The sequence below is a fragment of the Scomber japonicus genome, chromosome 15 (assembly GCF_027409825.1).
Source record: "Scomber japonicus isolate fScoJap1 chromosome 15, fScoJap1.pri, whole genome shotgun sequence".
Lineage (NCBI taxonomy): Eukaryota > Metazoa > Chordata > Actinopteri > Scombriformes > Scombridae > Scomber > Scomber japonicus.
Window position 1 is genome coordinate 8,763,807 of NC_070592.1, and position 16,856 is coordinate 8,780,662.

The 16,856-nt window shown below is 41.6% G+C and overlaps 1 protein-coding gene across 2 annotated transcripts in view; it reads left to right on the plus strand.

Annotated features, from left to right (window-relative positions):
• The window catches only part of rbms3 (RNA binding motif, single stranded interacting protein), a 195,390-nt gene extending 179,154 nt beyond the window's left edge, over positions 1-16,236 (plus strand). For both annotated transcript variants that reach the window (XM_053334307.1, XM_053334308.1), the window contains exons 11-14: positions 5,326-5,436; positions 12,452-12,541; positions 14,487-14,611; positions 16,087-16,236. In XM_053334307.1, coding sequence (XP_053190282.1) covers positions 5,326-5,436; positions 12,452-12,541; positions 14,487-14,611; positions 16,087-16,090 — 330 coding nt within the window. In that variant the 3' untranslated portion in view covers positions 16,091-16,236. The remainder of the gene's footprint in view (positions 1-5,325; positions 5,437-12,451; positions 12,542-14,486; positions 14,612-16,086) is intronic.
• Positions 16,237-16,856: the final 620 nt, after the last annotated feature.

Consider the following 16,856-nt stretch of genomic DNA (forward strand, 5'->3'; position numbering starts at 1 on the left):
GAGGTGAGAAATCCTTCATCGGGTACCAGGCTCCACATATTAATCTGTTAACATACATTGTTGTGGCCCCTCAGCTGCTTCATTTTCACAGTAATGATTTCCCTGTGGGTTCTCATGTTTGCAATTAGGCTTTTCAAAACCCTTAAAAATGAGATTTCAAATTTCAACATGATGACATAGGGCAAGATAAGCCGCTTTCTGTATCAGTGTCAACTTGTGAGGCATTGGGCTTCATTCATTGCTATTCAACAGCTCGCACCACTGTTTTTTCTGGTCCTTTGGGCTAACTGCTGGGTAAAACCATCCTGACTTAGTCCATAGTAGTCTTATAGGCAGTAGATGCTGGTAGTAGTAGTAGTAGTAGTAGAGCAGCCCTGGTAGACTATTTGCCCTAAGGAGGGTTTCATGCTGTGGATTAGAGCGAAAGACCCAGGATGCTGGCTCCCCTTTCTGGGCTTACATGAACAGAAAGGTGCCTGAGGGCGTCTGGAATCTGTGGCCATAGTTGAGGTAGGCAAAGGCAAAGTCATGGGTAGCTTCAATAAAAAAACAAACACAGAAGAAGGTAAATAAGAACCTGTACAGTACACACTCATTTCAATCATGTAGGAGCCAATATCCTGTGTTATTTTTGTGGTTTCTATGGATACAGTTTCATATACCCATCAGGTGGGCAAGCCTGTAGTTCTTAGGGTCCCTGGCATTCTGTCCTGTATATAGTTACCAGTCAATCATCAGCAGATGTTCTGTTATAACATCAGGCTTTCCAGACCAATAACGACTGACTGAACAAACGTTGTCTGTGTGCATTTGTCACTGGAGATGGAGAAAACTGCACAGTACTAACGCTTCAGCAGAATTACTCCATGGCGTGAAGCTGGTGCGAGTATCCAGCAGTGTGTGTGTATGTGTGTGTGTGTGTGTGTGTGTGTCACATTTACACAGACACAAAACACACTAACATACACACCAGCGTCAGTATCCAAACCACAGAAACTCACATGGAGAAACAGACTGTCAAATACACAGAGGAATGTGTTGAGTCAAGCGCGGGTCCTCTTTCATGTGGACAACACAAGTGATGCTTTGTTTGAGTGGAAGAGTCAGGGATACAGCCGTGGTCATTGTTTAACATTTTTGAGGCTTTTAATGTGCCTCTTTTCTTCTGCGGTGAATGAAATTGTCCTTTTTTCCCACCAACGTTCACTTTTCACCTGTCTGAAAGCACATTCACATTGAAAACACTTTTTATTTCTTACTTCTTCCTTTTTCGGGGCTGTTAGTGATTTTGTGTATATTGTCCAAACAGTACAGTGCATTGGTTTCCATAACCAAATACCTTCCTGAAAGCAGTGAAACATCATCACTTATGAGGTGAGGATCAGTGTGTGTAAGCTTCTCTTTGTGGCCTCGGGCTGTTTTCACTCAGAGCTAGGGCATTGCTACTGCCTGAAGGTAGTAATATATCAGCAATGGTTTGAAGCAACAGCTTAGATAGCCAATAATGTTGGATATTATAACCTGCAGCAGCAATAGAGATGATCAGAATGGTTAGCTGTAGGGGTGCTCTGATCAGACTTTATAGATACTGATCACAGTTTTAAAGTAATCAAAATCAGCCAGTTTTTTAAAAGGTTTTTATCAGGAGCCTCTGCACACATACAGTACACGCTGTTATTTTATTTAGAAGATAAGTCGGATATTTATTCTGAACAGTGCTTCATTAAGTGTTGTAATACTTAATTCCACCGCCCAGAACAAGCTAATTTATCTTTCTTTCTGTAAAAATTCTGGCGAGGTCTCTCTTAACTGCTTCACAAAGCAGATATAAAACATTAAAAAGGCTGTTTTTGCATATCTTTTAGAGACATAGTTGTGAACCAGAACATCTCAGTTGCAATGCTTGACGGTAGTAGTCATCATCAGGCTGTGATGTTGCTTTTGCACTCACAAAAGTGGGTGAAATACTGCAAGAAACTGCTGATCAAAGTCACATTCATATTAAACCAAGTACAGTTTTATTTAATAACAATACTCTTTTTTTAAATCTTGTACCATGTGATTGCACTTCCCTAGCTGGATACTAGCAGCCCAAATATACTACCCACCTGAATGTACTGTATGTAAACAGTTTACTGCACGTGGTGGAGATCCTTCAGCAGGAATGGCTCAGGCAGTAAAAACTCACTATCTATGTGACATTTATGTACTTGCTTTGCCTATTTTACAATTGTTATATCTGATCAGCAAATTCAAACACTGTGTACTGAATATCAGCTGATACAGATCAGCACTCCACCGGTCGTAGCAGCGGCTATTTACTTGTAATGAGCAGTCATTAAAAAACACTGCTGGTTGTAAGATTTTTACAAGATTTCTTATTTACTGTACAGTGTCTCTAGTTGTTGAGAATATATCAATGTATTTAACAACCAGGACTCTGATATCATCTGTCTCCTGTCTGGAGCAGGATCAATACCATCTTAAGCAAGATGGGTTTCTCACAGACACACGTGTAGTTGCATAGACACACACACACACACAGAGAGACACACACCATAAAATGTGCATACATTGAGGAGATCTGTAAAGATCTCATACATTTGTAATAGATACCCGCAGTATCCATTATCTTTCTCTCTCTCTCTCTTTGTCTTTTCTTTTTTACACAGAGAGAGAGAGAGAGAGACAGAGAGGACAAATCAAAAATATATATTGTCTATTTGTGTCAGTCTCTTCCTCATTTCTTTCCTCTTTAGTCTGTCAGTGGACAGACGCTCAACCAGGTAGACACCCACTTATATGCACACGCACACACACACATACACTCACTCACACACACACACTAAAATCCCCTCTCTCACAGACATTCAGTCTCACAAACACAGAAAATCGAAATCACAAATCGGCTTAACTCTCCCTGACACGTCTGTGAATTAAGCCTTTCCGTTGCTCTCCCTTTCCCATTATAAAGGCATTGTCAGAGGCTGAATCAGTAACAGGTAGCCCACAGCTCCTGCTGCTTCCCTCTCACTGCTTGCTTTCTCTTTCCATCTCCCTTCCTCGTCCTCTCTCTTTTTCTTCCCCTTTTCTTTGTCTTCTCTCGTTTTCTCCCTGTGTGTCCCTTGGCTTTCCCTCTCCTTGCAAATTCCCTCTCCTCCCTCCCCCCATCCACATCTCCTCGCTGCCGTCTTCCTCATGACCTCCATCAGCTTTCTCCTTAATCATCTCTCTCCTGTCCTCACAAACACTTTCTACCACTTTCGTTATTTCCCCTCTCCTTTTTTCTATCTATCACAGCCAGTAGTTTACCAAAACTTGGTTAATATTTCATTACATCTTGCAGGGAAACAGTGTACTTTTTACTCTTTACTCCACTACATTTACTGACAGCTATATTTGCCACCTTGTAGACATTCACCTAGTAAAATACCCAATATATTATAAAGTAGTTAAATTTGACATAATTAAAATGCTGCTTGCACTTAAAGGCAGTAATAATAAGCCAATAATTTAAGTTATGTTATGCTGATAATACTTAATATGGTATTAAATGCACTACTTTTACTTTATGTTTAAATTATTACTTAGCTTGAAAGATTACAAGACAAACCAGTAAAAAGAGCTGTATTTATATAGCGTGAACATTTACATTTTATTTGAACTTACTTTAACTGATGGTAACATTGACAAATTATCACCTTTTACGGTAAGTTGATATGGCGAATTTATGAACAAACAGCTGCTAATTTAATTTTTTACATCTAGCAGACACTTAGCAACATTAGCATTCAAATGCAAACGAGCCAGAAAGATAAAACAATGAGCTGAAAAAGCTACAAAGCTTCTTAGAGAGTTGGTTGATGATTCTCTTCAGGTTCATCACTATGAATGGCACCTTTCACATTCCACATTTTATCCATTGTTGTAAAAATATTGATAATAGCCACTATTAGTAAAAGATATGAATATTTCTTTCACCACTAATTGCAGCCGCTTAGCTTCAGTTCATTCCACCCAGTTTCTTTCTTTTTGTCTAGAGGTGAAACTCCGGGAAGGATCACATGAAGCTTGCATATCGAGTTAAAGGGAGAGAGGAGGGGGAGAAGGGAGGAGAGAGAGAGTTAGCTGACTGTGTTGTGAATGCAGGGAGTAGACAAGCAGAGCGATTCTGACAGGCTGTGTCTGCACAGTTTGTTCTCCAATAAGCCCACACAGAGTCACCAGTGGGGTGCGCACATGCACTCGCACACACACACACACACACACGCATGCATGTGCTACTTCAGACGAACACTTAAATACACACACACACATAGACACTGTCTGTCTTTTTCGCACTTGTGCACAAACGCTGCTACACAGAGTGTGTTGCAGGCTTACACACACATAGACACACTTACAGACACGCACACACACAAAGTGAGAAGAGACGCGGGGCGAGCAGAGGAAGAGGGCTTGGTTTTGAACACGTTCCTCCCGAGGCTTCAGTGCTGGGGAAATGGAGCTATCATGACAAGGGATGAAAGAGCAACAATGGTTTCATCACTTTCCCTCATGTTCCACTGCACCGTGAAAAAGAAGCTCCTAGCGTTCTCATCCGCCCGTTAGGGAAAACATGCAGCGCATTATACCAGGAGGGGAGGCTCGCGAGTGACTGAATGAGAGATAGGGAGGAAGTGAGAGAGAAAATCCTGTCTCAACAATCAATGAACCACACAAACCCATATTGTTGATAAATCAGCAGCAGATATTGAGCATTTTGATGGACCAAAGACAGTAGTGTGTATTGATCTTGAAAATATCCCCTTGTTGAGTCGTCGTTTATTGACATTGTCCCTTTTCCCTTCTTCTTCTCTCGCTGTGTTATGCTCATTTCACCCCTGCCTGGACCCCACCCCCTTATTTTTTTTCTCTTTCTCTCCCACACTCTCCTCATTGTTTTGATCTTTTTGGCCTCTCCAAAAACTTCCCCAATTTTCTGCTTCCTGTTTGCTTTCTTTCTCCCGCTCTCCACTTCAACTTCAACTTCCTTTGACCCTCCCTGCCACCTCCGTCATTCTTCTCACCCTAGTTTTTTTTCTATTCACGCCCCGAGAAGTACCTCCTTTCATTTTCAATATCAGTTCACTTGTTCACTTTTCTTATTCCATTCATACAGTGTGAAGTTGTTTCTGTATATTTCAAAAAGACAATTATTTTGTGCTAACAGGGAAGTTAATCGAGCTAATGGACTTCTGAAAAGAAAGAATATACATAATGTCCTTTCTTCTTTTGCTCCCTTCTCCTTTCAACTTCTCCTTCTCTCTTCCCTTCTTCCACCAGGGTGCAGTGATCACGCCAGCCATGGACCACACTATGTCCATGCAGCCTGCCAGCATGATGGGCCCTCTCACCCAGCAGATGAACCATCTGTCCCTGGGCACTACAGGAAGTGTGAGTATAATCCTCACTACACTGCAATGATGGATACCACCCACATACCAAAACACAAACACAAGCCAAACAATGTCCCCATGCTCTCTTACACTCTACAGTTGCCATAATTCAGATAAGGGATGCTCAAAGATGATCAAAATGCTGATACATTCATTTTCAGTTGTTAGCGTGTGTGTTCACCAGCAGTAAGCTTTACAAGGAGCAGGAAGTTCTCGCTGCTTGTTGGAAACTGCTCGGGGCTGAAAAAACAACTGAATCCTCATGATTTTTCCGGAAAAAACACAATTAAATCGACATTTTTTTGTTTACAGTTGATAATAAGTTACAATAGTCTCCTAAAACAGACTTATTCTGCCACCAGCACTTGGTTTCAGTGGAACATTTTGTTTCTATTGTTTTGTTATTGTATTGTGTTACGCTCTTACATCATGGCGGTAATCATTCCCTTATTCACTCATTCACTCATTCACTGCTCCCTGTATAATAGACAATACTCACTTTACTCAATAGTGAGCAGTAGAGCAAGATTTCAGGGCACTCACTAATCAATTTCATTTAGTGCCGTCACCATCAGCTATAGAGTCACACATTCATTTTAACATCTCTAAAATGTGGAGAATTGGGTTGAGGGATTGTTAGACCCTTTAAACCCTTAAATACACAGACATAGGGTAGATGTAGTGCACTATAAAGTAAATGGAGAGTCAACACAGCTTCTGTCTGTGTCTGAAAAAAACTATATTTTACCTACTATTCAAATACTATTATTGGAGCATTATATGTAGGTATTCATTTAATTACAGCTGTTTTATAATGTTGATGTGTTAATTTTGTTTTTCTCCAATCAGTGTTCTGCTAAAATGGCTATCTATTATACAGTACTATGATAGCGGCCTGAGGCTAATACAACACTCTGATGGGCTGTTATGCATTTGAGTCTTTTTTACTTTAACTGTGAGTGCAGATTAATTACTGTGTGGGGGACTATGGGGACTTAATGTTGATCTTTAGGCACACTTAAAATGTATTCATGTGTTTCCAAGTGTTTCATTGTTATTCCTTTTCATCATGTAGTACCAGACCAGCAGTGCTAAACATTTAAAAGTCCATCTGCTCTCGAGAGGTGAGACTGAAAATTATGTGTTGAAAAAGAAAACAGCAGGTCCCCATTACACCATAGTTATGGGTCAGGAGAACTCATTGGAGGCCTCTGCTTTTTGGGAAACATTGTTCATTTAGTTCAGAAACAAAGTACACACTGAGTGAGACAGGGATTTTTGCATTTCTTTTCAAGAAAGCCAAATCGTCTTATGCTGTCGCCACATGTCCTCTGCCATGGAACTGCCGTATCATTTGTTTTACACTGCATGCATTCACCACGAGATATTGGGAGAGCACATTTCCTCCCTGATCTTCCACATTAAACAGATTTCCTGGGAAGCTTAACAGTGTGACAGGGCTCTCTGTTCTCCACCTTCCTCACTTTCACCCTCTAATTTGTTTCATTCTCACACTTTCTGTCTGCCTCACTCTCTAAATCACACATCAAATCTATCACTCTATCAGTTTTCTTTATTCTACACACACACACACACACACTTGCAGTCACTGCCCCCTAAACCAGGAACTCCCCCCTGTTTCTGGATCAAGTCGACTTAGAGGTGTCACACAGTTCTGAAGCCTGACTTCCTGCCCTAACCCTGCTGCCCGGGGGCAGGCAAGCAGGCAGCTTTGCTCCGGCACTACGTTTGATCTCTTTGTGTGTGTGTGTATGATTGGAACAGTGCTGTATTGTACAGTTACCCATGTGTTTCCAGGTGAGCTGTCAGCGACTGTGACGCCATGTTGGCTCTGTCAGGAATGCCCCCTCCCTAATCTGCCCCAGCTGTGCTAACAGCCAGGATTAGAGACAGGCTAATCTATGATGATGGCTTCTGATGTTTGATGGGTTGTATTATAGCAGAAAGTGGGTTAAGGCACTCTCTCTCCTTTTTTTTATTTCTAGTTTACTTTTTCTGCCCCTCCTCTTTCTGCCTGCTTAGCTTTCCTGAGGCGATGTGCTGTGTAGCATAACTTCTCTATGGCTGAGCTGCACACACGGCATGCCACACTTGATCATCTTGGGGAATTGAGACGTGTTTCCTATAAACTTCATTCTTAAGCCAGATGTGAAAACCCTTTTATAATGCCTGATTGGGAAAGTATGTTAAAAGAGGGGTTAGGAACCAGGATCTGTAACTATCCATGTAGTAAACTGGACTTGACACCACATACTCTTAGAGCACATTCCTCGAGTGTACACGCATGTGGTGGGGTTGTTTTGATTGCCCCCACTGGTCATGTGACTTAGCCTACGCCACAGAGGAGCACCTGCCATGAGCAGCGTCTCCAAAGTCAACAACTTATCATGACTGGCTCTGGCCGCTGAAGGAGGAGCCACACCTCAGAATACTCTTGGCTGTTCCAGGACTCTCTGCGGCTGTTTGTGTATGGCTGTGGCTTCCTTCTCTCCAAGAAAAGAACCAAATGTTCCCGGTCCACCCAAGCAGTGGAACTGGTGTGGTGACCGTTGCTTTCCGAGAACGCTGTGTTATTTTGCGCCGTCAAGAGTATGGATCGGCACAGAGGGTTAGGCCCGTTAAAAAAGGAGTGGCGAGGAAACCTCTCCTCGTAATGAGGAAGTATGGACCGGTGCCATCTGACGGTCACTGCTCTGGAATTCAGCTGCATCTCCAGAAAATGCTCTGCTTTATAAAAACATCTCTGCTCACTCAGCTCACTTTGGTGTCTGTCTGTCTTGAACAACTTGATTACAGAATGCTACAACCTCCGGCTTACCGCTTATGGATGGCACACATAAACATGCCATCCATGCCTCCTCACTGATTTATTTTACCATGTTTGGTGCATATTGCCCTGTTACTGATTTATTTACCATCTTGGAGCTCTCACCACTTAACAGGAGTCTATCTGTCATGCCTGGTGTCTGTGCATGCCACTGTGTCGCTGTAGATGTGTGTACGGTCTGTCGTTTTAGTATTTGCGCCTGTGTGTGTGTGTGTGTGCGTGCGTGCATGTGTGTGTGTTTGCACGCATGTCAGTGTCTGCGTCTGTGTGTGAGCGACACAGTGTTTGACATGACAAGAGGTGACCTTCCCTCTGTGTTCTCCATCCTATTCCTGTCATGGCATGTAGAACCCAGGTCTCTGTTGTCATGGTGACAGTGATGATTGACAGCCTCTGTGTTCCTGGAAGACAGATTTCTGTGAGGCGTTTTCCTCTATTTTTCTGGGCTGTTTCTCTTTGTTTTCTTTAGGGAAGAATGAGTACAGTATGTTTTTCTGCATCTCCATAACTGTGCATGCCTATATTTAACCTTTACTCGCCCAGGAAGAGTTGCCTAACCATGCACACTCTTTTGTTGTAGCTTCACATTCAGACAGTAACACATGTTGACACTTGGGTGATTCCCGGCACCACTGAGCAGAGATCCTTGCAGGACCTTGAGGGTAGTTGTTAAAGGAGGGACACACTTTTATTGCATTTTTAAATTTTACAGTGCATTTTGAATGTTTTAGAGGGCCCACAGATAAGGTGCAAGAGTTTTGCCACACTTCAAATTTAATGTCCTGAATCTTAAATATGAGATCTAAATTTGAATTTTTTTTGTCAATTTAAATTATGTGCTCTAAATCTGTCCCCTGTTTTAAATATTGACTTAATTCTCAATTTGTGTGAACATTAAATGCATCGGCTTACAGTAAGCACCAGACTCAGGGGTGCAGTCAAATCTTATGCCTAAAACTTTGGGTTTTTATGATAAAGAACAGCAGTAATTCTGATATTGGAGGCTTATTAATGCATGCTCCATGGAGAGAGAAAAGATAACTGCATACTTTTTGTAGTATTTTACTTTTACTCTCCTGTAGTGCAAATGTGACAATGTAGACAAATCTGTTAATACTGCTTTAATGTTTTTTTTTTAAATTGAAAAATGTAGTACTACTAAAAAAAGGACAAACAGCAACATAACAAAGTAAGCACTACAATATTACTGTATCAACCAGTAAAATGATATACTGTCAAAACCTACTGATAAGAATGTGTTTAAAGAAGTGATTTAAAAGATGACAGTGAATTTGCCAGTATAAATCACCTCAGGCAGGGTGTTAACAAAGCCTAGGGGCCGAGATATGGAAGGCTTTTCATGGTGAAGTGGTACAGTGCTGTGATTCACAGCCACTGGTGTGCCGCCCCAATAGTTGCCATCATGTTGGAGTCCCACAGCTAAGATCAATAGTCATCAGAGCCCATCCTCACACCGCTCGGCCATTAATAATCTACGCTGAGTAGCTGGATGCTCTCGCCTTGACCAACTGTTATCCTCCACCTTGCAGACGATGCCACAGAACAGCATGTCACCACAGATGGGCTAAATAGATGTGGGGATTGACAGAGAAGTGGGTGATTTATTTTAACATTTAAACATGCTAAACATGTTGTGCTCCAATCCACCGGAGCCAGAACTACAATCTAGGGAGATGGTATTCTTGTTAACGTTGAAAAGTGAATGCAGAAAATTGTCCCATTGTCCTTTTATCCATCAAACACAAACTGCACCAGCTTACAGTATATTAAACAGTGGCCCAAACCACTGTGGCACCAAAGGGGGGTTGTCTATATTGTGTATGGAGTTTTGGAGTTTTGTCCTGGAATTGCTGCATTGCGGATTGACTTTAGATTGTAGTTATAAGTGTATGTCATGAAGAGTGATGGTAGAGAAGGGACTTAAGGATTCTACTCACACCATCCTCGTTAAGGAGCTATTCAGGCCTCCCGTTCATCAAACATACGCACATGCCATCTGCTTGAGGCGCAGGTGTGTGCGTGTGCATGTGCATAGATGCATATGTGTGGCTGTGTGCGAGACTATGGGAGTGAAACACCATTTATTGCCAATTAGGGATGCTTTATATTGCCCAAACCTGTCCCCAGACTATGGCCAGGGAAGTATTAAAAGAGTTGAGATTGGACAAAAATCATCTTTATCACCATAGCAACCTATTTCACTGGAGCCAGGCTTGACATCCCCTGACTTGCCACCACAGCCACTGCAGAAATATGCCCCGCTCAACCTGCCACATTAAATAGGTTAACTAATGGTTATGGTTGGAGAAAAAAAATCTTATCTTATTAAATTTTCTTGTTAAATCTAATTTAAATTCCTTTTGCAGTCCTGCAGAGAAATATAACATTTCAAATGGACACGCTCCCTTTGACAGGGAGATTTTGATATTGCTAATTATGTCCCGCTTCCCTTCATTTGCTTTCATGCAGCCCTCACAGGTGAGTTGGCTGAATAAGTAAATGGGAAAGAGAGGTGAAGACAAAAAGTCTGAGGAAAATTTGTATGCACGGTTTCGATTCACCAGGGAGAAGGTCACTTCAACAATCTGATAGGCCCTTTTAGACGATAGCAGGTTGAGAGCGAGAGGGAGGGAAGTGACAGGAAGGTGAGGGGGAAGAAGGGATGACACAGAGAGGTAATGTGGTAATGTGTCAGGAAGTCTGGATATGCCGCCTCACCCCATCCTGAGTGTGACAGCCCTGAAGGTGTGATAACCTTAAATTCACACAGTCACACTCACATATGAACGCACACTAACATCCATCCTAGGGCATCCTCCTTGGCCATGTGTAGCAACGGTGGGGGAGTTAATCACCCATGTCCATGGCCTTTAGCTGCTCTCATTAGCGGTGAGCGGTGGAGCCGTACCCGATCCATTAGCGACGCTGCCGGTAATGACACTTCACCAGCACCGGCGGGCCCACAGCCAAGAAAGGCTCTACAGCTCCTCCACAGCCCCTCCATTACTGCCTCCTATAGAATATTGCCGCCACACTCTCTGTACTGGCAGGGGGACTGAGAGGCAAAGGAAAGAGCGGGATTGTACTTCCTTTTTTCCTTGGTCCGGAAAAGCAGCAGGAAGACGAGGAGAGGCGGAGAGGCAGCCTGGTGGCTTTTATCTGGGATCACATCCGTTGGCGCTGTACTGCAGCATTATCGTTCCAAGCCTCTTTGTCTTTGTCTGTCTGTCAAAGGCACACACACACACACACACACACACACACACTCACACACACACACACAGTAATACAGATATGCATGTATGTTCCCAACACACAGGCACTATACACAGCTGCATGCAGGAGAACACAGTTGGACAGACAAAGTGATAAGTCATCCTTTATGCACAGGCATGTGCTAATTAAATAGAAGCACACACACACACTGGCAATTCAGGCTTTCACAGGCAAGCTGGTTCACCACACACACACATACACACATACACACACGTATTCACAGGAAGTCGGAGAAAAAGCCTCACACAAAGTGCCGTGTCTTCATTCATATTGCATGTGAAAGCCCTGTGGCTGTCATGTAACCGAACCTGTGTCACATCTGTAAAATGGCCATCATGGAGCGAGCTAGTACCCAGTTAAAAGCCGGGGCAGGCATGTCTAAAGGAATATAGGCCACAGGCAACAGACCTCCTGCTTTCTCTTCCCTCTCTCTCTCGCTTTCCTTCATTCCCTTTAGCTTCTCTTTTTCTTTTTTCTTTTTTTTTAACTTTTTATCTTCTTCTCAGTTGTGGCCTGGTACATTTGCCTGCCTGTGAAGTCTTGGTGGAGCTGCAGGATACTTCTTCCTCCTCCTTCTCCTCTGTCTACCTCGCACATACACTCTTCTGCTTTGCTCTGCTCTGTTGAGCGCACACATATTCTTTTAGCGCCCTCCAAAGGACACTGGGAGCACAGCAAGTTTCTTTTCACAGTGGTTTTAGGATGGCATTGGGATACTTTTTTTAAAATATTTGGAAAGCGCTCATTATCAGCTATCATATTTTATATCTGTGCTGCATATTTGTGTATTTAATTTTAAAACTATCTATAGTCACAGTGTATTCATATGCAAGGATTTGATGTGTGTGTCCTTTTGTTTGTGTTTCAGTACATGACTGCTGCAGCCGCCGCGGCGCCTATGCAAGGGACCTACATTCCCCAGTACACTCCTGTGCCTCCAACAGCCGTCCCTGTCGAAGTAAGAACCACATGCATGCACGCTGCACTTGCTAATAATCAAAAAATCTGTTGATGTTTATACAAAAGGAGGCCTCCGTCACTCCTGACAGCCCACTCAGATACATCCACACACCCTCACGTCTATTTCTGAACCTGCTCACCGCATTAACCGACCAAAATAGTCATTAAAGAGACAGATTACATTTGAAGCGTACCGAAAATTGCTCTTATTCTCCAAACAAATGGCCTTGCACCACCAGCGAATAACAAGTATGAAAACTGCAAGCAAAGCAGGATGAGTCAGAAGTTTTATAGTATTTGGGAAAGACATTTGAAGTGCAACACAGACTTTGTCACTTCCTCAGCGGCTGTCTGAGCTCCTGGCAGGTCGTACAGTCCAGCAAGAGAAATGATGAACGTGGAAAGCAGGCGGGCGGGCGGGCGGGCAAGCAGGCAGGCCGGCAAGGAGAGCGGGCCTGCTGTCTGGCGGCTGACAGTGCGGTCGTATTTAGATGGACTATCAGTCGTGTATCAGATGACAGCAGCTGAAGTGAGACACAGTGCCGGCGGTGCTGTCTCTCTCTCTCTCTTTCTCTCCCTATAGCCAGTTCGGGCTGGTAGGTAGCTGGAACACACGCATCCGTCAGCCACGGAGCTCTGGTTAGCCCACCAGCCACAGACACTGACAGTTTCTCCTGACAGACCCATTAGTTCCTCCCCCCCCCTCCTCCCCTCCCTCCTGCAGTATCTCCCTCCCTCCTCGCCAAGTTGCTAGCTTCCTCATGAAGGAGCAGGACGATGGAGATGGAGAGAGATGTAGTTGTAGTGTAGCCCAGGGCGCCTCTTACCTATTTCATCCTCACCAGCGTCCTCTCAATGCCAGCATCAGCAGTGGGGTGTATATCACCGTATCAGCCGGTGTCTGGAGGGCTGATGTATGGACAGGACGCAGTATCCTTGAGAGCTTGTTAAAGGTGATTGAGATGACTCAATGATGAGGGCTATCGGTAATGCCAGACACATAAAAAGGCTAAAGGATTGTTTTGATGAATTCAATCCACACAGCTATTCTTTTTTTACCTCATATATAGATGTGAAATCCTGCAAGGAGAAATAGCACATTTTCTACTAAATAATTTTTTAGTATTAATCATATACATTTGACTGCCTGAGTAATGTACTTCTGCATTCTGTTTTTCATGTTTAACATTTAATATCTTGGTTCAAATTATTCTTCTTTCATCCTCATATGAAGACAAAAGAAGCATTTTTTGTTTCACTGCTTAACTGAACTGTTTCACACAGATTTAGGAGAGCAATTTTTGTATGGCTCCACTTGTACTGTGCATGAATAAAAAATTCTAGCTGACTTCACCATTATTTTATATGCATTTACTTGTAATTTGTCTCAACATATACTTGTATTGGTGTACTGTAGTTGGACAAGTTTAATATTTAAAATGTTCCTGTACCTGCCAAGGGTTTCTTAGTTTGAGAAGTTAATACTAAAAAGGTTTAATAGGGTATACTTTAATATCAATTCAAATCAGTTTAATTTTCTATATTATATAACATCTGTACAACTTAAAGAAAAGACAACAAAGGGCGTGCAGGTGGTCGAGTGGTTAGAGCACATGCCATATATGCAGCCGACCCCTGGTTCAAATCCCGATCGGAGGTCCTTTGCTGCATGTCACCCCCCCTCTCTCTCCCATGTTTCCTGTCTGTCTACTGCTTAATAAAGGTGTCTATGCCAACAAAATCTTTAAAAAAAGGACACAAATTCAGGGATCCCTCCGACATGCAATAGTCCAGATGTTACATTCTTCTACACAGCAGAGAGAAGCAGTAGCAGCAGCTTTTTCTCAACACAGTCCTACATTACAGCAGGAGGTGCCAAGCAGCACAGAGAGATGCTTGTTAAAGTTCAACACTGACACGTTACCCCCTGTGTGTGTCCTCAGGGAGTGGTGACGGACGCCTCCCCCCAGACAGTGGCTCCCTCGTCACAGGAGGTGGCGGGCCAGCAGCAACAGATGCAGGTGGACAGTGCTGCCGACCATGTTCCTGCTTACTCATACCAGTCCAAGTAAGTCCAACAGGGTGTCTTCTCCTTTCAGACTAGTTTTTACATAACAGGACACAGAGATATCTATCCCTTTAATAAATCTGGATGTATTAGGTTATAATAGGCAGTGTTAAAAATCAATGAGCAGGGCTGCTTTATAATCATATTCTGTTTTATATAATTTTTTTGCATCAATGTAATGAAGTATGTTGATTTGTCAGCAGATCGGCCAAAAAAAGGAAGTCCTATCTGGTTATTTTATCCATTAACATTTCCTCCATTAAACCCCCCCCCCTCCCCCCCTCCTCCAGACATGTTATAAAATACTCTGCTTGGAATAATAAATTGTATCTGATATGTTTTTCCATAAAAAATTAAAGTTACCTCTTTATTACATCCACTTCATCTCCCTCATTAAAACACAGAATCTATGAATATGCAAATACTGTCCATTTCAAAAGCATAAAAAGCCTGGCACACCTATGGTAAACCCACACAAGTAATTATTTGGTGCTGATTAGACCTCCTCTCAGGTCTGTGTAGGTTTGTCCAGACTGTTTGATAGATATACAGCATCTCTGAGTCTCTTAGTGGCTTTGTTGCACCTGTTAGGGTCCACATCACACTTTTGATATAGAGTGAAGACAGAGAAACTTTATCTCTTCAGCAGATGAATATGAGAACAACCATCTAGTGTCAAACTCAAAATCCAACTGAAGTAATAATAATTGGAGGGGGCCTTTAATTTTCTAGAAAATATATTGTCTATATACATTTATATATAGATAATGTTAGGTTAAATAACAAATTATATCCATATGATATCAGCTCACTTAAGTAACACTCACTTGTAAAGAGAAGCTTCCTCCATTAATTATTTGATGTATTAAAGGGAAAGTATACAAAATCAGCATTTGTGAGATTTTTTTCAAATAATATTTATAATTTGTAATATTGTATTTTTCTTAGATTTTTTGTCTTACATGTAATGAATTAATTTATGAAGTAATTTATTATTAATTGAGTTTTGTGAATAAACAGGTTGTAACATAGCTGAAAATTAGACCTGTAGTTTGTCTGACTGACAGTGTGAGAAATTATTATTATTATTACTATTATATATATTTTATTACTATTATTATTATTATTACTATTATATATATATTTTTTTTTATTACTATTATTATTATTACTCTTATTATTTGTATTATTACCATCATTATTATTATTATTATTATTATTATTACTACTACTACTACTACTACTGCTACTACTACTACTACATACTGCCATTATAAAAAGACTCAAATGATTTAGGTGCTTTTCTGATCTGATCTCAACAGTTGAGCTTCATTTCACTGCGGTCTCCTCACTGGACTGTCAGCTGTCACTTCTCTTGCTTTTATGTGTTTGTAATATTGTGCTTTGATTACAACTGCACATCTCTCTCTGTTTTTCTCTCTTCTTCTTCTCTTTTTTTCTCCTTTCTTCATCAGATAACAACAACCTGAGAGAATGTTCCTGTGACAGCGTTGCCTTGAGACAGAGGGGTGGCTGCACTGTGAATGTGAGGAAAAAGAGAAAAAGAAAGAGATTGCTTCCAGATTGCCCAGGCACCAAAAAAGAGACACTTTTTTCATTTCCTACCTGGCCTATGAGAAAAAACAGCAAGGAGGAGGCAAAGAGTGCTGAGGAAGGGGATGCGGAAATTGCTGGGCACAGTGCAAAGAAGTGAAATTGTTTAGTCTGGGAACCTGCCTGAAGGGCTGGGCTGAAGCTAGAAAAGTTTCTCAAAGAAAATTCTCAACCAATTAAAAAAAAAAAGAGAAAAAAAAACAAATATAAAATGACTAAAAAAAAAAAAAAAGATTGAATGCGAAGGTAGGTGATGAAGTTTATTTTGTAATTAGAAAAAGGGGAGTCAAGTTTGAGATACACACAGAGATTGTCTTCCTCAGATATTAAGCTACAATTTCTTTTCACTATTTTTTATGTTCTAGTGTTAAATTTTAGTTTTCTAGATATATTCGAAAAACAAAGTGTTTTTTCTTTCTTGAATCTTCATGGCCTTAATTTGAGGGGCGCCAGAAACTTTTTACAGAGTTCATGTCTGACGTCTGGTTAGGAAAAAAAAAAAAAAAAAAAGCAAACAAAATCAGTCTCTTGGACCACACGGAGGGGTACAAGACACTGGATGAGTTGTTATAAAGAGGAAAAAAGAATCTATCACATAAGCTGTACAGATTTAATAGAGAAGAGCTTTTTT